Source organism: Protopterus annectens, chromosome 12.part0 (genome assembly GCF_019279795.1).
Source record: "Protopterus annectens isolate FY-2018-M chromosome 12.part0, PAN1.0, whole genome shotgun sequence".
NCBI lineage: Eukaryota > Metazoa > Chordata > Ceratodontiformes > Protopteridae > Protopterus > Protopterus annectens.
Window position 1 is genome coordinate 561,142,739 of NC_056746.1, and position 27,781 is coordinate 561,170,519.

Sequence of the window (27,781 nt, forward strand, 5' to 3'; positions counted from 1 at the left end):
AATAGTTGTAGTTTCTCATATGGACTTCATTCTGACGTGCTGAATTTCTCAGTTCTTTATGGTTGACAAATGTCTGTTTCTGAGTATTTTATTTTTTATTTTAGTCATTAGATCTATCAGAAATAAGTCAAAATACTGAATTCAGTCTTCTAAAAGTAAGCAGTTTAGCTGGAGGTAGTTGTCATCTAAGGAGAATTCTGTAATTGACCAAGAGCCAGTTCTGTTTCCACAAACTCGCCCTTCATTTTCTTTGTCTTCTTCAAAGTGTGTACAGCATTCTCTGTGAGGGTATTAGGTGAAGCATTTAAATTAAAATTCCAATTCCAAATTTCCAAAAGCAGTTCCATTCCTGTTCGGAAGGTTTGCAAATTCCCATTATGAAGCTAGAGCCATTATCTAAGTTTAATATTCTCAAACATGTATCTTAAATCCTTGTATCAGTTATTAGTTGCAGTTATTAGTTATAGCAGAATTCATGGCATACAAATCAGTGCAGTCTGAATGCTCTCTGTAAGTAGAAACCTTTTTCCATGGAAAGGGCCAGCACTGTTCACATGGGCGAGAAGATGCATACAGTGGTGATTTTCTGTTTTCCTGACATTTATCATACCCTGTTATATGTTGATGTCTGACCAATGCTAGGCCACATTATGTATAGTCCTGCTTTCATTGTGGATGAGCTTGATGTAGTAGTTTAGTGTTATTGAATGATCTTGTGTTAAGATTCCCCCCTCCCAAATAATAAGCGTAATGAACACTATATTTAGTATGCTGCCCTGTCATTACCATGCTTCATGGTAATGACAAGTGGCACACATAAAATATGTGTCTTTAAATCACACAGAGTTGTGTGCAGTACACAGTGTTGTTCTCTAATAAACATAGTGCCACAGATATCATTGTGTGACATGACAACACAGAGCAGCAGGGAACAGCTCCTTAATTGGCATGATATGCATGACTTACCTCACTTGGTTGTTGGCGACTGATGCAACTATCATGCAGTTCAGAGATTTGTAAAACTTTTTTATCCATTACGTTTGACGGTGGGGCTAGGTTCAGTATCATTATGTGAAAACAAGGGAATCTATTGTTGTGAGAACTCCCACTGGTGGACTGCATCAATGCTAGAGGGTAGTGAAAAGTGAGATTGTGGTAGTATAGCAGATCTGTCTATGTTACAGGGGACTTGGACAGAATAAAAAATAAGTTTCATTTATTTTTTCTGATATGCATTGCTGTCATTGTCAGCTGTGCAACACATTAGCAGTGAATGAGATTGGTGTGGTCAAATGCACACTGCTGTTGTAGTGTTTGTGAATTAAATATGAGCCTAGGGGAACATTTATATATGTGCCTTAACAGTACACAATGAGGTAAGGCTAGGTACAGGGTGTTATCCCCAGTGTGTGTTCATTATGAATTTGATAGGGCTCTGATATTTCATTGTGTTGTGTGGTAGCCCTAATCTGTGGGGCACTGTATTTATATACATATCCTGCCCAATGACTGCAGACCCACCATAATGCACAGCTACGTCTGACACTTAATGCTAGCCTTGTGGAATAATATGCAATGAATCTTGGGTCAAATACTTCACGCCAGCCTTTCAAGACATATTCGTGCACCTGTGACAAAATTATATCTTTGCCAGAGAAGTGTTAATTTAATTTTCTTAGTGTTTGCACTGATGCATTATCTACAAATATCATCTAGGATCAATACTTGATTGGGTGTGTCCAAATCTGTAGGCTTTTCTGGAATATAGACAACGTAGTTTGTGCATCAACAGTAATGTGGTATCTTCCTGGTGTGTAAACCATTGTATAACATTATGCATTGGTGCAGAGAGATAAAAGTGCTGACTGTGACCTAAATGATTTGGGAACATGTAGCATTACTTTTGTGGAATGAGCCATTATGGAGGGTGATGGTAGACAGCTAATGTCGAGTCAGAATTTTTATGGAAGGGAGGCCTGCTGCAGTGTCAGCACATACTATAGACAACAACGTACAACATGCAAAGTGTGGGTTGGGGACATAAGCTTGGTTCTGCCATTTCACATACCTTTATGGAACATGTGTGGTAATGTGCATGCGTCCAGTGGAAGTCGTAGCAGGCCGTCGCATCTGCACATGTACATATGAGCTTATATGGGAGGAGTTAGAGAAAGTAGAAAATCCCTTATGGCTGCTTGTATGATGGCTGTGATGTGTCTGGCTGTTGCCCTGCTATTGTCAGTGCAGGGATTTGATGGTAAACACAGGATTAGAAAAAATATCTAAAGAATTTTATATTCATCTGTATATACCATTAGAAGTTCCCAGTGCTATGCTTTAGTTGAACTGGTTTCCTTTCACCGAAAAAGGTTATCAGCATTTTCTAATCTGTATATGTAATAAAAACATGTTCATGCAAATATTTATGAAATCTTTGGATAATGAAATGTACTGCTAATCTATTGTCTTCTAGTTTTTTATACTTACGCTCAATAGATGTCAGTGTGTGAGAAAGAAATCCAAGGAGTTTATTGCTACCATCAGGCATTCTGTGGGAAAGCACAGCTCCTGTGTCATAATGTGAAGTATTACATGAGAGGATCAAATATTGCATGATCAGTAAACAAGTGCCTTAGCAGACTGTTGCATATCTTTAGATTTTTGAAATGATAATTTATTTTCTTTCCCTCATGTCCATTTAACATTTTTACTTAATTAATTATACAGAGTATAATAACATGGCTAGGTTTGATAACAGCTTGCTGCAGTAATTCAGTAACTTAAACAATGTTTGTATCTCAGTAATTTTTAGAGATGAAACTTCCATATTAGCTTTCATTTTACTTTGTACAGAATGTCAACCATTTATATCTACAATGTATCCCAAGTTGTGTAGTTCTTCAAAAAATACAGATATGTTCCATTTAAGATGCAAAGCTATAGCTTTAAATCTTTTAAAGTACTTTCTTGATGATCATAATTATTAGCATTATGGGATGAAACAGGAATACATAGAAATCTACAAATGTACATACAGAACATGTAAACTCCATGCAGCCACTGTAGGTCAGAATTGAATCCCAGGCTGTAGATATGCGAGGCAGAGATCTTACCATCTAATCCACTATACAGTTCTGTCAAAGTCTCTTTTCCGAGCCTGCAGTAGTTGATATTTGTTAAACGGGTAAGTGAACTGGTCCAAAGATAATTTTTCAGACATGACACAGTCTTCAAAGCATAAATGTAGTAAAAACATGGGTCTGTATTATCTAATTGAAGAGGCATTACAGCAAATGCCTCTTCATCGACTCCTAAACATTAAACCACCAATTACCTGAATGGCCAAATCAGTGATTTTTTTTTCCTAGGGGAAAAAAATCACTGATCCACCCAGAAACGAAACATCACTAAGAATACCTCAAAGTGGAGGGTTTTGCCCCCACACCCTTCTAACTAAATATACCAACTCCATGATCGCACTGCACTGGGGATAGGGGCAAATTCACACTGATGGCCAAGCATTTTTTTCCCTAGGTAAAATAATCACTGATTTGGCCATTAGCATAACTGCCGCTTCGCTGTTTAAGGGTTGATGAAGAGGCATTCACTGTAATGCCTCTTCGATTAGATAATATAGACCCAAGATTTGTTAAATGGGTAAGTGAACTGGTCCAAAAAACATTTCTCAGACATGACAGTCTTCAAAGCATAAATGCAGTAAAAACATTTATGAAAAGGCAATTTCAAGTAAACAGAATGATAAATGCAAGGCAAAACACAAACAGTGGCCTTGTAGAACATCTAACAAATTGTTAAAAACGGTAGTGCAATAGAGCTACATTTTGAAATGTAAGCTAACTTGAAAATATAGGGTCATAAATTAACCATTTTTCGGGGGTAAAAAATTAATTGAATAGTGCATCTTATGCATCCAAAAGGGCTTTGTTACTACTAGCTGTAAGCATATCATCTGAAGTAATATTCATAATTAAAAAAAAATTTAAGTTGAGTATTAAGTGATACTCAGCAAACTCTTTTTCACTGACTTGTACTTCTTACAGATTTTGTTAGAAAATAAGTAATATAGGGTATTGCTGTAGGGCTGTGCCATTTTGTGTACATTATTAATTCTGAGTCTGAAAAAAAATGTTGTTATGTGCAAGTCAGCAAAAAGAGTTTCTTAATTTGCACGTAAAAGTAAAATCCTGTCAAAATGGCAGTTTCAATCTAATTTTGTTGAACTCTGATGTGTTCCCACTGTTTGTTTGAGTACTTCTATTGCAATCATTGGAATTGTGAGACTTTAAGTGCAATTATTAGTATATAAAGTCCCAAACTAGTGTATCTTGGAGTGCTCCCACTTCTCTCAGATGCAGTGAATTCAGAGTTACTAAATATATGTAATGAGGGTGTGGAGGGCGCTGCCCCCCCCATATCATGAATGTAAGGGGCAAGTGCTTTTAAATGTGTAACAGCCAGATCTGATGTTATCTAGTCACCATTCCTCACATTAGGGTCTTGGATCCGATATCGGATCCAAGCTGGCATACTCAGAACACAGCTTAGCTCAAGCTCCTCCCCTCCCATAATGCTCTGCTGCCCTACACTCCCCCAGATCTCATTTGCCGCTCAGTCAGTCAGACGCGGATTCCTCAGCTCCTCTTAGTGTAATTGTCTATTTTGTAAGGTTTCTTAAATTTCACTGTTTTTTTCTGAGTTGTAGAATTAGTAGATAGTTATCCCTGCTTAGATATCCCCTCCCGGTCAATTCTCATCTTTTTCTTCTTGTCCTTTTCCCTGGGTTTTGTGTCTTGGCCTAGTTACTGCGGTGTGTAAGTAGTGATCAAGTTAGATTTTAAGTTGTTCTTTGTGCTTCCTGAGTGTTTCAGATGGTCTTATCAGGTTTTGGAACTTTGACTTGTTTTTTTTTTACTTCGGTGAGGTTATTTCCTGGTTCAGTTATGTCAGATAAACCTTTGGGGTTTAAAAGGTGATCCTTGTGTGGGTGGAAAATGCCTATTTCCAACTTACATGAGGAGTGCCTCTACTGTCTTGGCGGCGACCACCTCGAGGTGGAATGCAGCATTTGTGCCGCTTTCAACCCGAGGGCTTTGGTTGACCGTTGCAACAAGCTCCTTATTAAAGGCTTGGTCAAAGGAAGCCCCTTGGTCACTGGTCCCCTGGCCAAGGCGGGCTCTTCTGGGACTAGAAAGAAGCTTTCTGTGGAGGATGCCCTGACCAAACGTCCCAGGCTGTCAGATGCTAGATCTTCGGATCCAGCTCCAGCCAGGGCAATTTCGGATCCGAGATCTTTGGATCCCAGATCGTCCAGGTAGTCCACTCCTGGATCCAAGGGTTTGGACCCAAAACCCTCAGATCCGGTACCTTCAGTTTCCTCTCCTGGATCCAAGGATTTTGACTCCAGACCTTCGGATCCGAGGGTAGGCACCTTACCTACGGATCCAACCCTTTTGGATCAGAGAGATTCAAGAAGTGTTATTTCGGATCCTTCCCTGAGTTCGGTTCCGGTTCAGTCAGATCCGAGAGTCATGCCAGAGCTGATTGTAGTGGAGGATCTCCCTTTGGATCCATTGTCTTCAGAGCAGGTTCTGTCTTCCCCGGGTAGGTCTCATTCTAGGGAACGCAAGAGACGACATTCGGGCTCCAGGCACAACTCTCCCAGCAAGTCCTCCATATCCTCCCCATCTTCCAGGAGTGCCCTCCCTATGGATATGGACAGGGTAATGTGGGCCTGTCTGAAATCTCAGATGGAGTTGGGGCTTCTGGCTTCCTCGGCCCACAGGTTGGGAATCCAATCTCCCACTCCTCCTTCGATCGCTCCTCATCCGACCAGTGGCTTGGATTCTCAGGGACTGTTAAGCGGAGCGGAGGCTAGGGGAGCTCTGTGGCCCAGTTTGGGTCCTTCCCTGATGGGTGGTTGGTACTGTTTCTGTTCCCCTGGAACAGACCATCCAGCCGGTTGGGACTGTCAAGCCGGGGTCTATGGGGTTGGATTCGTCCTGGGCTTTTCAGACCAGTCTCTTCCTCTGAGTGCCTCGGCCTTCGACAGCTCCGGTCCGGTGCCGTCCAGTGGAGTGACGGGCTGGGGGGGGTTCCACCTTCTCTTCCACTAGGGTTGTATTGGCGAGAGAGGGGGATGGAACCTCTTCTAGTCCTTCCACTTTCCGGGCTGCCAAAAGATCTTTGTCTGCTATCAGAGCTGTCTCTCCTGCACATGGTCATCCTACCCAGCCCCAGTATCTGAGTGGCTTGTGTCATCCTGCTACTGGTCAGCCTGTCTGACTTAGCTTCCAGCGGGATGCCCCCCCCCCCCGTAGGGGCCCCCTCCTCTTCTTGAGTCTTCCTTGCAATCCCCGGCGGAGGAAGTTCCCAAGAAGAGGACATGTAAGAGGAGACATCTTGACTCCCCTATGGAGTCCCTTACTGAGGATACGGATGCTGATGAGGAGGATGGGTCCCCGAGATCACCGCTGGAGGATGTCTCCTTTGGAGACATACTCGAGATCCTCAAGGCCAAAGGAGGTTGCTCTACCCAAACCCCATCCTCGGAGGAAGCTATATTTCTGGAGGCTTTCATTACAGGCCCATCTACCTCTTGGGTGTCCCCCCCTGCTGATCCTCTCATTGATCTTGTGGCAAGCAGGGCTTGGAAGGAGCCAGATACCGTGGAGCCAGTGTGTAAGAAAGTGGACAAGTTTCTGAGCCCTCCATCAGATAGAACCTTTTGGCCCAAAACGATCCCAGTTGATACTATTGTGATGGCCGCTGCCACCAAAAAGGAATTGGCAGAGCAGAGTTCTTCTGTCCATCCTCCCAGTCGTGAATCGAGGGCTATGGACAGATTTGCAAAGCGGGTGTTTGCCTCAGCTGCTTTTAGCCTATGAGCATTAAATTATCTTACACATTTCACCCGTCTCCAGAGGGATTTGATAAGGGAACTCTCTACTTCCCTCTCTGGGTCCATGTCTGAGGAGGAATTCAAGGTAGTTTCTCCAAAGCTGCCAACCCTTCATTCAGTTGCGAATTCATCCATGAGGCTAATTTCCAGTGATGCGGAAAGGTCCTCACTGGTGGCTGACTCAGGTATCGCAATTAGGCGTCATGCTGGCTCCATCTGAGTGGGTTTGCAGAGGCCTTCAAGACATCTTTTATTAACGTCCCCTTTGATGGTCCCACACTCTTTGGTCCCACTGTGAAGGAGACTTTGACCCACAGTGAACATGGAAGGGAAGACCTTGTCAGCCATTGGGATCAGGTGTTCTGCCCCTCAGAGGTCTTTTTCCAAGACCCAGAAGGGGAGTAAGAAAATGTGGTTCAGGAAGGCACTGTCTCCCTTTCAGGATGTTCAGGAGGATTCCTCTTCTAGGGGGTGAGGAAGAGGTTTCAATGGTAGACGTCCCAGGGGCAGAGGAAGCCCGCAGAACCAAGGTGCCAGGAAAGCCTTCTTTGAGAAACCTTTGCAGCATCCCTGAGGCATTTCCAGAGTGTCCATCCCTGGAGGGAGTCAGGAGTCGGTTATCATTGCACCCACTAGCCTGGGCAAGTGTTACAAACGATCAGTGGGTGCTAGCAATTATATCCAGAGGTTATTGCATTCCCTTTTTGGAAATTCACCCAAAATTCAGTTCTCTTCCGGACGTGCCACCCAATCAGGAAGAGGCAGCCCGACAGGAGGTTGTAAACCTTCTTCAGAAAAGAGCCATCCAACAACTCCCCACAGGACAGAGAGGATCCGGAAATTATTCCTGCTTCTTTTTGGTTCCATAGAAAACAGGGGACCTACGTCCTATTTTGAATGTCAGTCACATGAACCAGTTTGTGCAGAAGTTGAAGTTTTGGATGGTCACTGTGCAGTCAGTTGTGCCTCTCTTGCACTGGAATGACTGGAAGTGCTCAGTGGACCTCCAGGACGTGCACTACCATATAAAAATGGATTGACAGTCCAGGAGGTTTCTCCGCTTTTGCTTGGGAGTCGATCATTTTCAGTTCCGGGCCCTGCCCTTTGATCTCAGCTCAGCCCCCGCCCCTGGGTGTTCACCAAATGCATGGCAGTGTTAGCAGCTCATCCTCAGCTGCAGGGAATCCAAGTTTTTCCCTGTTTGGACGATTGGCTCCTGACAGCCCCTATAAGGCATCAACTGCTGGACAATATTTACATTGTACTTTCCCTGTTCCATCTGCTGGGCATTACAGTGAACATGGTGAAATCCTCTTTGATTCCAACCCAAAAGCTGGAGTTCATAGGCATTCTGTTGGATACCACCTCTCAGGTCGCAGCCTTACTTCTTTGACGGGTGTCACTTATTCACAACCAAGTTCAGGCCTTGTTGGAGCTAACCTGTCCTCCGGCCTCACTCATTCTCAGGGCTCTAGGATCAATGGCGGCTGCCATTTATTTGGTACTGATGGCTCGGTACCATATGAGGGTTCTTCAGTGGACCCTTGCAGTTCACTGGTCAGTGTTGCTGCATCCCCTATCCTTTCCCATTCGGCTCACTCTGGTGTGTCACAAGCATCTTTTATGATGGATTCATTCACTGAATCTTCTAGTGAGCAGGCCTTTCATTCCTCCGACTCCTGTGGAGAAAGTCACCTCGGACGCTTCCCTCCTGGGGTGGGATGAGGCATTTCCAGGGACAGACAATCCAAGGGACATGGTTGCCATCAGGGACCAAACTGCACCTCAACATTCTGGAAATGAGGACAGTCCTTTTGTCATTGCAAGCCTTTCAAGACTGCCTCCCTCAGGGAACGATTGCAGTTTTATCAGACAATATGGCTGTTTTGTGGTATATAAACAAGCAATGGGGGCACATGTTCTTATCTGCTGTGTAGCAAGGCCATGAGGGTCTGGGAATGGGCGATGGCCACGGGGTGCTTTCTCATTGCAACGTACATTCCCAGAGCATCCAGTGTGTTGGTGGACAAATTGAACAGGGCTATAGTGACTCCTCATGAGTGGTCCCTTAACCCAGTGGTGGCTCAACAGATCTTCCATCGGTGGGTTATCTGAGCTGCGATCTGTTTGCATCTCCTCTCAACCACAAATGCAGCAACTTCTTTGCATTGATCCCCCCGAGAGGGAATCCCCCAGGGACGCACTCACCCACGATTGGCCTCCGGGTCTCCTGTATGCCTTTCCTCCATTACCTCTAATTCCCAGAGTACTTCAGAAAGCCAGATGCCTCACGAGTCAACTGATCCTCCTTTGGCCTCGGCAGGTGTGGTTCCCCCTCCTATGGTCTCATTTGAGGCATCCACCCTGGGTGCTTGATCCAATTCTGGATCTGCTATCTCATCCTTCTGTCTTACCGCTCCCAAACCTTCAAACCCTATGCCTGACAGCATGGTATGACCACTTCCAGTGATTTTGGCTAAGTCCAGGCTAGCTTCACCCATAAAGGAAATTATTCTTGCTTCCTAGAGGTCCTCTACTAGGAAAGTTTTTTGCAGTAAATGGAAGAAGTTTTTGGTTTGGGTGAAGAAAAGGAATTTGGACCCATTTTTTACCCCTGTTCCCGAAATACTTCTCTTTTTGACCTCTCTCTTTAAGGAAGGGGCTAGTTTTTCCACTATCAAGGTACAGTTGGCAGCGATTTAGAATTTTCACCTTTCACCGCGTCTCTGTAATGCCTTTTTAAAAGGGTTTTTTCTGTTACAGCCTCCTGTAAAAACCCCTTCTCCCCCAATGGGATCTGACTTTGGTCCTACAGGCTTTGACAAAACCACTCTTTGAACCAGTGGCTTCGTGTGATATTAAATTTCTTTCGTAGAAGACTGCCTTTTTAGTGGCAATAACTTCGGCAAAGAGAGTTTTGGAGTTGCAAGCTCTTACTATCAGGCCGCCCTACTTAGTTTTCCACAAGGACAGGGTGTCTCTGAAACCAGATCCATCCTTCATGCCTAAAGTGGCCTTACCAGCGAATCTTAATCAATGTATTCATCTCCCAGTATTTTTTCCTAACTATTCCAATAAAGGGGACTATATTCTCCACACGTTAGACGTTCGTCAACTTCGATTTTATGTACATAGAACATGAGAATTTAGGCATTCAGGCCAACTATTTGTCACCTTTTCTATGAACAGAAAGGGCAGAGGTATTTCAAAGTCATGGTTTCCCATTGGATTTCGCAATATATTTCCTTCATTTATTCTTCAGAAGGTATTTCCTTGGCTACACCAGTGAAGGCTCATTCTACCAGGGCAGTTTGTACTTCTACTGCCTTTGCAGATCGTCAGTCTTTAGATGACATTGGTGCAGCAGCAACGTGGTCTTCTCCCAGGATTACCAGACATCCCTGTTTGATTGGGACTGTCCTGAGATAAGCAGCCCAATCCCGAGTCCCGTACTGCCTGTTAGAATCCCGGAAAAACAGCCTCCACTTTATGATTTTTGATTGGCTCGTATACTGCCATAGGGGCCAATCATAAATCTGAAAGTGAAGCCACTTCTGTTCAATGCGAAACAGCGGGCTGTTCCGCATTGAACAGAAGAGGCTCTGCTGTGAGATTTTTGTTTGGCTCATATGCCAACATACAAGCCAATTAAAAATAACAAAGCGGAGCTACTTCTGTTTAATGCAGAACAGCAGACTTAGCATGAAAGCCCTTTTTTTTTGGTCCCTTGGTCCCTACTTGTCAGTTTAGAAATCTGGCAACCCTGTCTTCTCCCCACACTTTCATTTCCCACTATAAGTTGGATTTGGTTTCCAGAGGAAGGGTTTCATTTGGCTGCACGGTTCTTTAGCATGTCCTTCCTTGAGACCTCCCAGGATTTAGGTAGCTGGGGACTCTGACCTTATCGTGAGGAATGGTGACTAGATAACATCAGATTTATAGTTATGTACTTACCATAACTTGACATCTGTGTTATCTGTAGTTACCATTCATCACGATCCCACCCTTCAGCCCCCTTCCTGGAAGATTAGTTGGATTTGGTGGTTCTGTTTTTCTTTAGTACTTTGGTCTGTCTTCCTTCCTTATGCAAACTCGATCTGAGGGAGTGTAGGGCAGCAGAGCATTATGGGAGGGGAGGAGCTTGAGCTAAGCTGTGTTCTGAGTATGCCGGCTCGGATCCAGTATCGGATCCAAGACCCTAACATGATGAATACTGACTACAGATAACACAGGCGCCAAATTATGGTAAGTACATAACTATAATTTCATAATTCATGGTTGTTTTATGGGGCCCACAATTTTATGCTGCATCAGGGCTCACAGTATTCAAACTCAGACTTGCAGTAGGTTGCTAACATTGACTTAGCAAGTGGAACTCAAATACTGTCATTTTTCATATGATATTGATTTTTTATATTTTCTTAAAAGCTGACTCGACATTTTGTGTTTGAAAATATATATTTTTTACCAGGTATTGCATTTTTTGGTTGTATGTCAAAGATTAGATGTTAAACGACTTTAAAAAGCAAGTATTTTGGTATGTTTTCCACCATGATAACGTCAACTTTTCTAATATTAGTATTTGATTCTAAGTAGGTTAGTACACTAAGTTCTTCATGTTTGATAGTCATCATCTTTGTCCACTCACCATCACCTTCAGCAACTTGATAAACAGTAATGCAAGCTGGTATGGAACTATTCTATATCTTGGGCATAAAAAATGTGTTTGCACTTCTTCAAGAGTATGAGCATAAATTCAGTTTGTACTCTGGAAATCTGGTAGTCAATGTCTTGTTCATGGAATTAAGTGACAACATGCAGTCTATATCATTTTAGCAAAAACACTATCAAATAACTGTTCATTGAACTCAGTAAATTGAAAGCTGAAGTCTGTAAATGACCACTTCAGTGAATTTTTTCCCACTGTAAGTAAATAGTGGACCAACCTAGTGACCGTCACAAGAAGCACATAATTTAAAACTCACCAAAGTGGGGGGCTGTGCCCCCCCCCACACCACCCCTAACTAAATGTACGAACTCCGAGATCATACTGCAGTGGAGAAAAGGGCAAATTCCTGATGATGGCCAACAAGTTACTTACTGAGTTCGATGAATAGGGATTCGACAGTAAGTGTTTTCGATAAAATGATATAGACCCAACAACATGCACAGTTTAGTTGCACTGATAATAAAACAACATAATACACCTGGAAATTTCAAGTGCCATATATTGACGACTGTGGATTATAGTCAGCAAACCTCAATGCTAATGACATAAAGTGAATGAATTTATGAATGAGAATTGTAGCATTGTTGCAGAATACCAAAGTGTATTCCAGTAAGTAATGTTTGCAGTAGTTTGTGCTAATTATGTAAATTAGTTGACTGATGCATTTTAAAATAGTAATTTTTTTACTTCTGAATTCACTGTGGGCTTCATATTACATTTTAATTAAGACGATGGCCGTTGTATTATTTTTATTCTGTTGGACATTACATTTGTTGATGGCAGAAGAAGACAGTAAGTCCTATTTAGTCTGACTTTAAGTGCATCTAGCATTTTACCTGTCCTACATCCTTCCCTTCCCCTACTTATTTTACCACCTGTCCCAAGCCTTTATGGATCACTGCCCTACAGGCCATTCCAGTTGTCTATTCCGTGAGTCCTCTCTGTGAAGAAGTACTTTCCAAGATTCACAGACTAGCTGGATCCTACAATCCACTGCTGCACCTCCTCCTCAGCCCTTTTTGTTTTGTTTAGAAATTATTCTTCTCATATCCCTAGCTTCATTTTCTACGTGTCATGCCTGCCTCTCTCTTCTGGCCAGTAATAGGAACACCTTCAGCTTATATAATGTCAGGTTTTATTCTTTCTCCTCCAGTCTTTTCTCTTTTCTGGTGGCTTTCTCTGACCTTGTATAATCAGCATGATGTCCTTCTCATTATCTCTAGAATTACATGCCATTCTAAATGTATGACTTAACAAGGGCCCAGTTGTGTGACATTTTTTTTTATTTCTTATCCCCTTGAATTTATCTCCCAAAAAGATAAATCCAAGCATTCTATATGATGTAGCTACTGCCTTGTCACTGTTTGCCTGATGGGCCAGTGTAGGTATGATCCACACCTCCATTCTGTTGTTCTTTTGTTTTCATTTCCACTCCCCAAGCTAATACTTCACACCAGGGTTGCTGGCGACCCGTGTGCAATACTGAATGTTTGGGTACACTGACCCATGACTGTCATCTTCCCACCTGCTTAATTGGCCTGTCCAAATCATTTCCTTGATTCTTCCTCTAAGTTGTACCTTTGTGTCATCAGCAAAAAGATGATCCTGTTCTCTAACATATGTCTAAAATGAACACACAGATTGATACTATACTAAGGTCAGACTCTTGTAGTACTCCATTAGTTTATTTTCTTGTTTCTGACATTGTCCCTGTCACCATAACATCCTGTGGTCTGTCTTCCAACCATGCTGGTGTCTGTTTTCTTTTTTTCTCCCTAATGCTGTATCCTGTAGTTCTCCTAGCTTCCACCTGTGTAGGACTAAGAGAAAGGCCTTGCTCAAGTCCACTTCTACTACTACTGCTCTGTGAAGTTCTCCTGTATCATATTCATAAAAGTGCTCTAAGTTCCACTTTTGCGCAGACATCTTCAGGTGGCCTACCCATCTGTGCATTTAGCTGTGGATTTGTTTACTTTGCCACTGTCACATATATCCCCAAATGAAAGGCAGTTCCCTGGTGCCAGCCATTAAATTGCAAAGACCTAGAAAAAAAACAATAGCCAATTTTATTGCTGACTTTTAAGTGTTTTGTTCTTAGCATAAAGACCCTTGTTTCTTTTGACATTAAATAACCTCTATGTATAGTTCTGAACCTTTGTAGTAGTCACATTGATATCACCTATTCTTGATCTGATATGGTATTTTTACAGCATTAAATAAGCTTTATGTTTATGATTTAAGCATATGATATGGTATAAAAAATAAAACACATTTTAGGGTTCTTTGTATTGGATATATATATTTTTTCTTGAATTAAGAATATTTGGTAAACTGATTCATCGGTTGTTGATGTTTTTCACTTTTAGCTGTCATAAGAAAAATGTATTTCTATTGATATGATGTTAAGTTAGCTGATGAATTCTAAAGTGTGGATGCACACTAACAGTTTTTATTGTCCCTCATGCTTGCAGGAACACATTTCTGACAGACGTACCAGAAGCTGAGCACATCTACACCACTGCTGGCAGTTATACCCTCAAACTTAGAGTTGGTGCTAGGCTGAGAGGGAGTCAAAATATGAAGATTGGCTATTTTAGTTCATATCTACAGCTCTTTGGTATTTTTTTTTTACCTTTTATTTAAATTTTGCATACCTAAGTAATATTTTTGTAGTAACTTAGCCCTTAATGAATTTGAAAAACAAACAACTTCACTGAATTAATGTTGTATGTTTAGTCCCTCTGCTCAACTATTCCTGCTACTGGGCACACTTTAAATGTGTACATAAAAAGTTAGTTGCTACTGCTTTGTAGGGAAGAATTAATTAATATGATTTACAGTTTATAAGCTAGAATATGTTTATATTTAATTACTTTTCATTTACTGTCTGTTCATGTTGTGCTATTTTCTCAACTGTTTTTGCATGAAGAGGATATTTTGGGTGGATGGGTGGGTGCACTGTTATTGTAAGTGTTCATTGTGGTAATGGAATCCTGTTATGAAGAAAAGGCTATGGGCAGTACAGCTCCACCAAATCTGAGTAGTGGCTGAAATGTCAAGCAAACTGCACAAATGATTTAGTCTTGTCCTGTTGGCAGGATTTTATAGCTACATGAGCATTGCTGGAATTCACTACTGCTTGTAAAAGTCTTTGGGACACAGCAGAGCATTCCAGCTAAAAAGCACCATAAGATGTGCCTTTGTCTACTGACTGTGCTGTTTAGACCCATTTATTATTGTCTTTCAAAGGACATTCCCCTAAATTATTGATTGTTTTTGGCTATTTTTGTTGTTGGTATGTAAATATCTCCATTTTGAAAATGGTTTGACATTGTTCATGAAATTTGAATACTACCAGCACAATTGCGTACTAAGCACTCGTAAACTACCCTCTTCCTACCTTTAAAGGCAAAGGAGCAGCTGCATCTTGAATTTTAATAAACAAATTCATTTTAACGTAATGTTTATGCCTCAATGTATAAACCGAATAAAATATTTTTATACAGAAATACAAACTTTTTTCAGTTCTGAAACCACAACAGCAGTATGTATTTGGTAGCTTTTATATTTCTTACTCTGAAGAGGAATACAATCTTCACTTTTGATTTCTTAGGACTAGTTTGCAGAAGTTATACTTTGTATAATTTAACAGACCATTCTGGCCTGAATTTGAAACTAGCTTTAAATGAAAATATCTCACTGTTGCTTCAAGATATACTCATGAAATTTTCAAGGCCTCTGGATAGTTCTTATAATAATTATTACACGACATAATATACATTATGGAAACCAGACAGCAGAGTCACAAATATGTGCATGCTTGTCAGGACAAAATGAATATGCACATTTTGCATAAGATATAAAATAACAGAAAATACTATTTTTCTTTTCTTTTTTAGCACCTTTACTAAATTTGCATAGTGACGTGGGTAGACATACATAAATAGGAAAGAGAAAAGCATTTTATTTATTTATTTTAATGCATTATACTTAATATCATTTTCTTTTTTAATGGTTACCATTTACCCCAACATTACAAAAATTGCTCAAGTGCTGCCTTGCCTGAATTTTTACTCCTCCTGGACATTATTCTGCATGTATTGTTCCTACAGATTCTATTTATTTCTATGTAGTTTGTGCCATCTCTTTTCTAAAGATCCCACCCCCAGTTCTTCTCCATACTTACAGTACCCTCTCCATTCCGTGATATAAGTGATAACGTAGTCGTTATGATAACAGACTATTACTTACACATATTCTACATGAGCGTTTTTTGTATATGTATTTACAGCTTGCAACTTACTTGCACACGTAAGTGCTTTAGTAGGCTGATCAGCCATATTACATTTTCCCACACTTTTTGCTTCAGTAAAAATGATCAAAAAACAAAAAAAAAAAATTCTACATTTTTCATTTTTAACTTTAACCCATATGAACTCACAGCAAACACACACAACTATATAAACTTTCCAAAAAGTAGACATTACCCCTGCATATAGGGGCAGTTGCCCCAAATAGACAGTTACACCCACAGACTTTACCTTTTCATAAGATTGGTTTACACCACCAGGCATTATTGTCCCATCTGTTTCTCTCCAAGATGTGAAAAACATTGCATCCTCTCAATTAAATGCTTTTTAGCTGTAAGAACAAGTGTGCACACTACCCTTAAATGGATAAACTAGACATTGTTATATTTTAAACTAAAGTGCTAAATGCTGCTGGGAATTCATCTGTGTGCAAACGTATTTCTTTCAATGTGTCACACTTTATTTTTACTGAACTACTTGTCAATTCCCGTTTAAGTACAAAATATTAGTGCCTCTCATACAAATGCCTCAGGGCTCATTATTCAGTTATTTCCATGCTGGGAAACTGTCATTTTACATACTTTTTATTTTCTAGTCTATTGTTCAGTGAAAGAAAGAAAACATTTTCCTCTTGTCTGTAGCACAAACCAAGAACATTATCTACACCTCCACCTGTTTAACACCAGGGGAAATTACCAGCATTTAATATACACACATGATCAGTGCACTTCCACATCCTCCCCCCAGCAGCCCCCAAATCACAGCATTATACTACTTATATCCAAACTTTATCCTGTTGCAGTACAAACCCTGGATACATTACAGTCAAGAAAAAGTGTTTTATCACTTAAATACTAGTAGCATAAACAGCAGTCACCAATAAGACTTTCCCTCCTCACAATTAAAATATGTCTGCATACTCTACAGAAGAACTTTACATTGCAACATGCATTTTACTTAAATTTGTAGTCCACTGAGTGAAGTGATTGTGTTCTGATATCACAAAAAAAATAAACCAGTTAAGTGCTTCTATAGCACAAGACCCAATCTTAACCAACTGTCAAGCATCTTTGCTTCAATTGTTTAGATTGGGTATCTCTTTAGGCATGCAAACCTGCCAGTACTGACCAGCAGACGACAGCAGCAGAATTAAAAACTTATTTGTTTCTGCCTGCTGTTTGTGCCAGTAATCTGTTCCTAACTTTCTGCAGCATAAGAGAATGTGTTACACTGTCTTTCTGACAGTGCTCACTAAGTGCTTTATGGCTTTTAAAGCTGGCAAAACGTTTAGTGCTTTTTTTAACTAGTAGTCAATGGAGCAGATAAAGCTCCATGTATTGTAAAGAATTATGATCAAGTCTCCAATCAAAGTGCTTTGTTTTGTGTTCTCAACATGGATGCCAATATTCACCTCTCAAGCTTCGTCCTCAAGATCAGTTTATTGGCATCCATGACTGGGACAAATGATAAGCTGGTTATGATCGTCTGTCAGATCATAATCCTCTATATTATGCACCTGTTTTTTACTTACAGCTCCATTTTCAGTCCCATCATTATCCTTTTAAACATTAATAACAAAGTTAAATTATATAGCGTCTTCCCACCAATTTAACAACATCTACAAATTTCCAATCTTTTTAATCACCTCTTGCAGAGGCACAGTTTTCATATTCACACTGCATTTTATGGAAATGAAACTTTGCAATTTTTTATTTATTTCCTACGTTCACATTGTTGTTGGTCTTCTTTCTCATCATGTTAATCACCCATCACTGTCTCTGGTTCAAGTCCAGCATATTCCTGACTTTTTCTTGTCAGCTCCAGGGCTTTTTTTCCTGTTGCTCAGTCATTTTCTTTGGAACAATGGAAAAGGTTTTAAAGGCAAGTAAAGTCTATGGGCTTTACTGTTGTTAGAAGAATGAGAAGCAGAGTCCCTTTCAGCTTGCTGGCTTATTCTTTTCTGCATAAAATGTATTTGCGCCTTAGCCTATTCTGCATTCAGAAATGGCTTTAATCCTTCAGGGAAAGAAAATTCATAAAAAACGCTGGATGTAGCATCTTGAATCTCTTACCTGTCTCTCAATATCTTCTGATTGTAGGGGAAAACCTTTTTACTTTTCTGCTTTGTATACAATGAATAATCATTCCCCCACAAAAAAAAAACTTTGGTATTCAGATTTCTAATATTTTTGCTTCTACCACATGTTTGTCAGTAGCAGCTCTTTCTCTTGTTATGACTGTGGCTTTACTATAATAAACTTCTTTATTATGACTAGATTTGGAGCACACACAGTATGCCCTTTCAGTTAACAAATCCTGCTGTGGAATACCAGTCTAGTTGCTTATCTGTACTTTCATAAAACTAATTTAGTGTACTCCTTCCAGTTTCTGTGGTATAGCAGACAATCTGTGGTTTTCTCTGCATGCTCTGTTTTCTAACTGTACTATTTCTGAAACAGTTCTTCTTGTGAAGCCTCATATTTTGCCAATCTTTCCTTTATTTCAGCCATGATTCCTGCAGTTTTATTAGCTCATCTGATTAGCTGCTTAAAGCATTTTCTGTTCTTTACTGTATTTTTGTCATTTGATTTTATATATTCCTTCAGTTTTTCACTTATTTTAAACAGCTCTGAATACATTTGATTTATTTTTTCATCTGAAGTACTGGTAGCCATCTCCTGTACCAAAGCTGAAATTTAAATGCTTTTTGCTCAAAAGCTGCAAGACTGTTCTCCACCAGTGTTTTCTCCATTTCTAATTATTTTTTTCTTACCTTTTCCAGATTTCTTCTTTGTAGACATCCAGGTAGTATAGTGATCAGCCAGAAATTGAATTTTACCCAGATAATCAGCTTCCTGTGGCTTCCTTTTCAGACTTGGAGAGTAGTAATCAATCGGCTGTTTTTCAGAGTGCAGCCATCTTGGAAGCCAATATAATTTTTTTCTAAGAAAATATTATTTTGTTTCTTATTTCAGTCAGACTCATTAATGGCATTATTCGGATATATATAGCATGCTTGTCAGCTTAATACGCAAAAATGTACATATTGTTTTGAATCAAATGTCAAAAATAGAGCACCCAAATGGCTGTATGACTATTGCTTGTACCTAGCAATATGGAACAACCATTTGAAATATTTTAGGAGATTTGTCTGAATAATATACAATGAACCTTCAGCTATAGAGTGCATGTAGCTGGTGATTCCATGTATAAAGATACATATACAGTTTTACCATCATGTTAGGTGCGTTAGTGGATATGATTGCAGGTTTGAGGGTTGGGTTGGGCAGTCATAATTCTACTGACACAAATAAAAAATCCCCAGTCAGGGAAAATGTATAGGATTTTTATGTCTGATGAAATGACAACTCAGTAAGAATGCATTCAAAACTAGCGGCATCTAGTGATGCTGAACATCTAGGCTGCATCTCTCCCAGGGTAAAGTTATTCTTTATTTATTTTAATATCTATTTTTTCTTCTTCAAAATAGGTGACATTTCCATTTCAGTACTGAGAATTTCATGCATGAGCAATACATGTGTGGAGTTCCAGTTCATATAAAAATGTCAGCTGACTTTGGTGAGCTATTTTTAAAACAGCTTAACAGTCATGCTTGTACTCGCATAGAGAATAAGACGATTATACCTGTTACAGTTTCTCCTGCCTTTTTTTTGGTGGGAGAACAAATGATATTTCACTGGGGATTGCTTTTGGTGTTAAACGAGACAGTGAGCAGTGCAACGTTTTTTACTTATTTTTCTACTTAAAATCCATGATATCCAAATGCTAACCAGCCTAAAAGATGGTAGGCATTTTTGACAGTTATTATTGTATGTGTGTGGGTGTGTGTGCTCGTGGGTGTATGCATGTGCGTGTGTGTGTGTGTGTGTGTGTGTGTGTGTGTGTGTGTGTGTGTGTATGTGTATGTTTAGGGGGTTATAATAGCTTGCACTGTGAAATAAAATACATTACTGTGACTATTATTTATGTATTTATTGATTCATTTTATCACAATAATATATCTGAGGTATATGCAGTCAGTAATGGTCCCTGAACATATTTCTGTTTGTAAGTGGGGGGCAGAGGCTTTACAGTGTGCTGCACTGTATGTGCTGATAGCTACTAGCTAAAATACATTACTGTGGCTATTAGCTGTGATTTTATGTATGAGGTATTTACAGTCAGTAAAGTGGCTATAATTGCTGGACATAGCTCTGTTTACGTGTATATGTGTGCATGTGCATACACATGTGTGTATGTGTGTGTGTGTGTGTGTGTGTGTGTGTGTGTGTGTGTGTGTGTGTGTGTGTGTGCGTGCGTGTGTGTGTGTGTGTGTGTGTGTGTGTGTGCATGTATGTATGTATGTGTGTATGAGTATGTCTCTGTGCAAGTGTGCCCACAGAGGGTTGCAGTAAGTAGCAATATATATATCTGACAGTAGTGAACTGAAGTGTATTACTGACAGTAATGATTTGAAGTGTATTGGTTTGGCCATTATTTATGCATTTATTCATTTATTTTATCACAGTCAGACATCTGCCTATCATAAAGCCCAGCAGCTGTAGGTCAATGAACTACTGGCAGGCCGGTGTCAAGTTGCCCAGCCTGGGTTACTTGGGATAACTGTAGCTCTATTGAGCAAAAGCTCTACATAAAGCCAGCCAACCTGCTAAACATGAACTAAGACTTGCTACACTTAGTGTAGGTTTACTGACAATACACAACTTGGAAGTAGATGACATGATGGTAAGGAGGAGACTAGATATCTTCTATACTCAGGCAATAAGATGGAAGGATAGTGTAGCAAAGCCACTTGGGTTGGGATCTACTGAGGAAGAGCACAGACTAGAAATGGTGTGGAAACTGTGGTAAGGACGAGTCTTCTGAAGACAATGAGGGATGTATTTAGAATTGGGGATAGACTCCTGGTACTCATACTCCAGTATAAAGATGAGGCAGTGTTCACAATCTGACTTAATACCCCATGATAGAGTTGTGATGGAGTGGAAAAATGTGCATTTGCAGGACCTAGTATATAAAGCTGGACAGTGTGAACTGGTGTTTACAGTGGCAGACCTGAATGCTCATTGAGGGACAACCTGACCATGATATGAGGACTGCCTAGTTCCAAAGGATGGTGTAACACAAATATGGAAGGAGAGGCCATACTGGACTTTTGTGTGGCAGATGGCTTGATTGTGGCCAAGACATGGTTCTGCAAAAGAGACATTTACAAGATCACATACAGGAATGGTCAGAATGCAACTCGGGCAGATTTGCTCCTAGTAAGGAAAGACACTGGAGTAGAATCAGAGAGACACTGGGGTAGAATCAAAGATGCAAAAGTAATCTTTAGTGAAACAGCTGGCCCACAGCATAAGCCACTTGTTGCCACAGTCAGCTACTAGCAGTAGTCAGAGAAGGCTATATGGTCAACGGAGATTAATTATACCGAAGACCTGAAAGTTGACTGAAGCGAAAGCACAGGAATTCAAGGAAATAATTCAAGACTCGAGCACCTCAGAAAAAAGAGGAAATTGGTGGAGTTGAAAAAGAATGGCATCATCTCAAAACAACATGGGTGAAGATAGAAAAGATATGTGGCTGAGCCAGATATCGAAATAAGGTACATAAGGAAAGCTGGTGGTGCAATGTAGAAGTCCAGAAAAGATCAACCTGGCTAAAAAGGAAAATTAGGTGCCTAACAAAGAGGCTAAAAGAACAGTTGCAGTGGTAAAGAACAAGGCAAACTAATAGCTTCAGTAAAGTAACTCTGCAGATGGCACAAATAATTTCTATGAGATTGCAAGGCAAAGACAGAAAGATAAAGAAAATAGTAATCAGACACCTTTCATAAGGGATGCCAGCAACAGCCTGCTTACCCAGTCACAGGCTGAGGCAGATGGCATGAGTACTTCCAGCAGCTTCTGAATGAAGAAAATCCCAAAAAAGGTGTACTGCCCCATACACAGCCTACATCAAAAAAGGAAGAGCCCAACCTAGAAGAAATAAGAGCAACACTAAGGAAAATGAAGTCAGGAAAACAGCAGGTTCAGATGAGGTGACAGCAGATGTGGTCAAGATGCTGGATGAATTAGGGGAGAAATATCTCTTGAGGGTAGTCATACTGGTATACATACGTACAGCTCAGATGGCTTAGCAGTAAAATTGCTGTGGCTATGGTGTGTATGGTCCTGGGTTCAAGACTTGCAAGGGCTGATTATTAGAGGTGGGAGATGGGAGGTTGGCATAATGCTTAAGGTGTTTGCCTTATAAACCATAGGTGCAGGTTTGATTCTCATGTGGGGCAATTGACTAGGCTTAAAATGGCCCACAAATGCAGTTAGCCTAGTACTAATCTATGAACCTATGAACCAATATATATATATATATATATATATATATATATATATATATATGTAGCTTCACTTCATAAACACTAATTGCTGAAATATAGAATTTCAGAAATTCATGTCCATGAAGTCAAAACTTTAAAATAACGAAAGTGCTTAAACGTGAATAGGACTATGTCGAATTTGCACGTATGCATGTACGTTATGTTGCAGAAGTGTTTGGCTGGGATGGTGTCTGCAGTTTAAGGTGAGTGAGTGTGCGTGAGTGTTTTTCTAACTTGTACTAGTGGGTTAGGTTAGAGAGGTGGAGGTATGATTGTGTGTGTTGGTTGTGTGTGATTATTGTTTTCTTTACTGTTTTTGCGATCTCAGAGTTAATATATATAAGGAGGAGGGGTGTGGGAAGTGCAGGGGGGGCTTCCCCCCCTGCATTTGTGCAGTGTAGGTGTGTGTCTTTGTGGTGTTTTGTTGTATTTAATTGTTTTATGGTGTGTGTGTGTGTGTGTGTGTGTGTGTGTGTGTGTGTGTGTGTGTGTTATGGTTTGTGTGTTGTGTGCTGTATTGTGTATGTTCGATGTTTTGGTTTCATGATTGTGAATTGTCGGTGTTGTGATGGTTTTGGCTTTATACTGTTGAAATGCTGAAATTCGATATTTCAGCATTTCGGTAATATGAAGTGAAACCATATATATATATATATATATATATATATATATATATATATATATATATGTATAGAGAGAGAGGTATATCCAAGATGACTTGATGACTTGAGAATAAGCATTCCAGTACTAGTACACAAGAACAAAGAGGCCTTTCACAACTGTGGGCAGTACAGTGGTATCAAACTGCTGTCACACTACATAGAAGTTCTGAAGAGGGTTATTGATAAATGAACAGGCAGAATAGTAAAAATTTAGATGGGACCTGAGCAGTTTGAATTCAGATCAGGATACAGCACAACTGACCCGAGGTTTGCAGTGATATACACAGTGAATACTACTACTACTACTACTAATAATAATAATACTAATAATAATAATAATAATAAGCTATGGGTGAGGGAATAGTGCAACTGGGCAGTCCTAGACTTTGATAAAGCATAAACCAGGGTCTTAAAAAAATAATTTTCGCAGTCCTGCAGTATTTTGGAATACTGGAAATATTTGTTCAGTTACTGCAGTCTTTCTACAGAGACCAGTGGCAGAGGTACAGTGTTTGGACTTACAGAGGGGTTCCCAGTGTGAGTGGGTGTGTATCAGGGTTCAGCTCTGGGCCCACTGATGTTTAAACTAGAGATGAACTACATTATTAGACAAGGTCTGAAGGGATAGATCAACAAACCTGATGTATGCAGCCAGACTGGGATTACAAGCAGCCTGTGAACAGGAACTTCACTAAATGACAGGGGAATGGAATGTAAAACTAAAGATAACATGGAATGAAACTGAGTGCAGACAAGACAGCTGTCATGACAGCAAACTGAGGAAATCATAATCTTTAAATTGTGATGTAAGGGAAAATACTGGAACAAATTAACAGCTGCAAGTTTGTGGAGAGGTGGCTGAGGAGAAGGGATGTCTGAATGAGGAGTTCAAAGCTAGAATTAGAGAAACTGCAGCCAACTAACATAGAGTGTCAGGGACAGTGTGTGACAGAGAAATGCCAAAGAAATTGAAAAGTAAGATGTATTAAAGGGTGGTGTGACCAGCACTTCTATATGGTGCAGAAACCTGGGCAGTGAAGGCAGAGCAGATAAAGGAGCTAGAGGTGATGGAGATGAAGTGCCTGAGACAGGTGAAAGGATGCACACTGTTGGACGCATGAAGACATTATGACATCAAAGCAGTTGTCAACGTTGCTCAAATTGAAGAGAGATACAAAAGTGCAAATTATGGTGGTTTGGGCATGTATGTGCAGTAAAAGGAGGTGATTTGATGAAGAAGGTTTGGGAGTGAACAGAAAGAAGATGAGAGGAAATGAGAATACCCAGTAAAGGGATGGAGAGACTGCAGGAAAGAAGACTTGTGAAAAAAACAGGCATAACTGTCAACAATAGTAAGAAAGTGGTACTGAATTGAGAAAGGTAGTGAAAGATAATGACACTCCAACTTCCTGTAGAAATTTGGAAAAAGGGGGTTGATGATGGTGATGATCTTAAGGGTTTCATTATGAAAATTAGAGGCAGCAAGAACAGGCAATTTAGCTACAAATTATACCTGAGATGTCTATTCTATTGTTAGGTATTTTAGTGCAGCTTAACACTCTATTTCACCCCTCCACTATAGCTACTTCCATCTATAGCATTTTAGTCATGGCATGTTATAAGTCATTTTTTTTCTGGAGAAATAAATATCATTTTAGTTTTTGATGGAATGATAATGTTATGCTCGTATATTCTTGTCTTTATTTTCTTGCCTCCTGAACAGAGGATGTATGCTCAGTGGAAACTGGGTGTAATATCAGACTGTGACACTAAAAGTCTTCTGTATGAGGTCATATGTCATCAGTTAACCTATAAAAATCTGTAATAAAACCATTAGGGTATTATAATAAGATACTTGAGTACTCAGTAGAATTAAGGTTGCTATTCTACTCTCTTACGTTTTCACTGCATTTCGGTCTTGATTTACATGGCAGCACATCTTCTTTCTCAGGACATGGAGCTTAGGCCTAACCCTATATGCAGTAACACATTTGTTGCCTTGTCTGGTAAAATATCTGTGATTTTTATTTTTGATGTAATGAAAATAGTGTATGAATATTCTGGACATTCATTTCACCCTGCCTTTTAAGTGTTGTTCAGAGGTAACCAAATATCATGTCAGTTGGTGATGGTCACACCAAAAGTCATCTGAAATATATCTGTCACTTTTGTATAAGGCCACTTTCAGTTTTCATATGACAGCTCATAATAAAAATGTTAAGGAATATAGTATACTCAAGACTGCCTTTTTGTTCTCAAGGATTTTACTACTTCTCAGTCCTGATTAACTGACAACACATTGGCTTTATCAGTACATGGTTTAGATCTTGTCCTGTATCTAGTGACAGAAATGTTACCTTGTCATAATTCATAGGTTTATAGGTAAGTATCAGGCAATCAGACTGCAGACCATTGCAACCCTAGCCAAAAACCCATATCCAAAAGTTTCCTGCAATCTCAAGAAGGGCAGAAGAGGGTAGACCAGATTAATAATTTGAGGCTGCCCATCCAATTGTCTAGATTTACCTTGAACATGGCAAGGGTGCTAGTCTGCTTGACATGTAGTGGAAATTTTTTCCAGGGGGCGAGGGATACACTGAGATAGGAATCCTTCATTCCAATGTATCTTATATAGCTGTTGGTGAAGGTTTGGTTCCATTAACCGGGTGTTTGCTTTATTGTTTGTTCTGTAAAGGAATAGGTTGTCAAAGATGGTTGGATAATTCATGGCTTTTAAGGCTAGACACAGATCTCCATAGAGGAATTGGTAAGAGACTGAGTACAGCCAGGTCTGTCCTGATAAATATATATTTTTAGGCCACTGATCATTTTCTTTATGAAGCTGTGATGTCTCTCAGGTGTAATGATGTTTAGACAAATTCATGCCAAAAGAAGTATTATATTCAGTAATGGTCTGATTAGATATGACTAAAGAGGATTTAAGACTTCTTTGGATTTTTATAGAGATACCATTGAAAATTAGATGAACCAGATTATCTTTTTTTTGAACTATTGTGGAGAAATGATGGTCAAATGAGGGTTAAACATTCAGTGTGCTGATTTATGAAGTCAGAGATAATATGCTCCATAGATTTACATATAAGGCTAATGAGACTAATAGGTATGTAATTCTCAGGGTCAGTGGTTGGGCCACTCTTGTGTAATGCCATTACAGTGGCAGTTTTCCAGGCTTCAGGAACAGGCTTCAGTGGCGAGGCTTCAAAGAGGTTAAGTAGTTGTTCAGATAGGCTATATTTGGCAGTGATAATTAGGCAGCTGGGATATTATTAGGGCCCGTAGATGAGGTGTTCTTAGCTTTTGAGAGGCCTGAAAAAACTTGTTCCATAGCAGGTAAAGGTGGTAGCTGGAAATATGGAAACTATGGAATAACTTTAACTGTGTTTGAAGGAAAATTTGCACTAAATTTGTTGGCGATGATATTAGCTATTTCATTTGAGTCAGATTGCGTAGTATTGTGGACTGACTCCAAACATCTTTGGGTGCTCATTCTTAAGTTCCTAACATAGTAAAGAAAGCTTTGTAGTTGTTTTTGGTTTCAGTGGCTATTTTAAGTTTTAATTGTTATATGTTGTTCCTTTTGCATTCACCTGAGGTACAGCCAACTCAGGTAGATGGAACCTTGGTTTAACATCTCATCCCAAGGATGCAAGACCCCCTAATGCTGTACTGTAGTGTCAGAAATCCAGTTTCCTGGAATGGGAATAGAACCCACAGCCTTCTGGCCTTCCAGCTTGTTTTCCATACACCCATTTCTTAACTTTATATTTTGAACAGGTGACATCTAGTTGCATGAAATTACCTCTGGAGCAAAATATAATGAGTTTTGTTATTTTTTTTTTATCTGCCATCCCCTGGATTTGCCTATTGGCTGCCCTTCCTCCATCCTCTCAATCAATTTCTTCCTGCCCTGGGACAGGAATCAGGCACCAAGCACATTTCTCAGCCCAAGAGAGAGCTCTACTGACCATTCATTCTCTAGATGGAGGGCTTTATCAGTGCATTTTCTCTCTGAAGAGCTGAGAGTAAGATGGTAGGAAGTGGTTCAATCTTTTAAACACATTGAACATCCCTCTTAACCCTCTCCCCAGAACTCCTAACCCAGCAACAGCTGCCTTTAGCTGTACAAGTGCTACCTACCATGGTAAGCATGCATGCCTCCCACATGTCTTTTCCCTGGGTTGGTACTGTGCAGCTTGGGCAGCATGTACTAAGCAAGCTCATCCTCCACGAGTCCAAGATCTAGTGCTTTTACCAGGTGTCACCTAATCTGTGAGTCAGAGCTGTCTCCCTCCCCAAGGATGGGCAGGCTGTCAATGGCTGCTCACTCTCATCCTCCTGGCTCATCCCCTGCAATGCCTGTTTTCATTGTATTAGAGTAAAACTGGATCATAAAATGTACATCCTGAAAATACTTTTCAAACTGTTGAAATGAACCAAAGCTGTGTGCTCACATTTAATATGGCAAGTGTTACTTTTAACAAATTTATTTCTGAGCTTAAACCTGCAACAAAGCTATTATGTTATCCTGCCAGTGCTGGACACTGATGTCCCATAAACATGACTAAGTGTCACACCTTCTAATTTCATCCACCCTGGTAACTGTGTAGTGATAGCGATTGTCACCCAGTTTGCACTTTTACATCATTCCTGCTCTACCCTCTGCCATCTTGTTTCTGTTTGAATTGGCAGTCAAACCTGCAGTTCAGTTAGTCTTCATTAGGGTGCTAGTATTGCATAACTGGA

At 40.1% G+C, this 27,781-nt stretch overlaps 1 protein-coding gene across 1 annotated transcript in view; it reads left to right on the top strand.

The window, feature by feature from the left end:
• TMEM130 (transmembrane protein 130) overlaps positions 1-27,781 on the top strand; it is a 528,437-nt gene that overhangs the window by 335,579 nt on the left and 165,077 nt on the right. Inside the window, exon 4 of the mRNA XM_044089698.1 lies at positions 14,120-14,265. Within this exon, the coding sequence (XP_043945633.1) occupies positions 14,120-14,265 (146 nt within the window). The remainder of the gene's footprint in view (positions 1-14,119; positions 14,266-27,781) is intronic.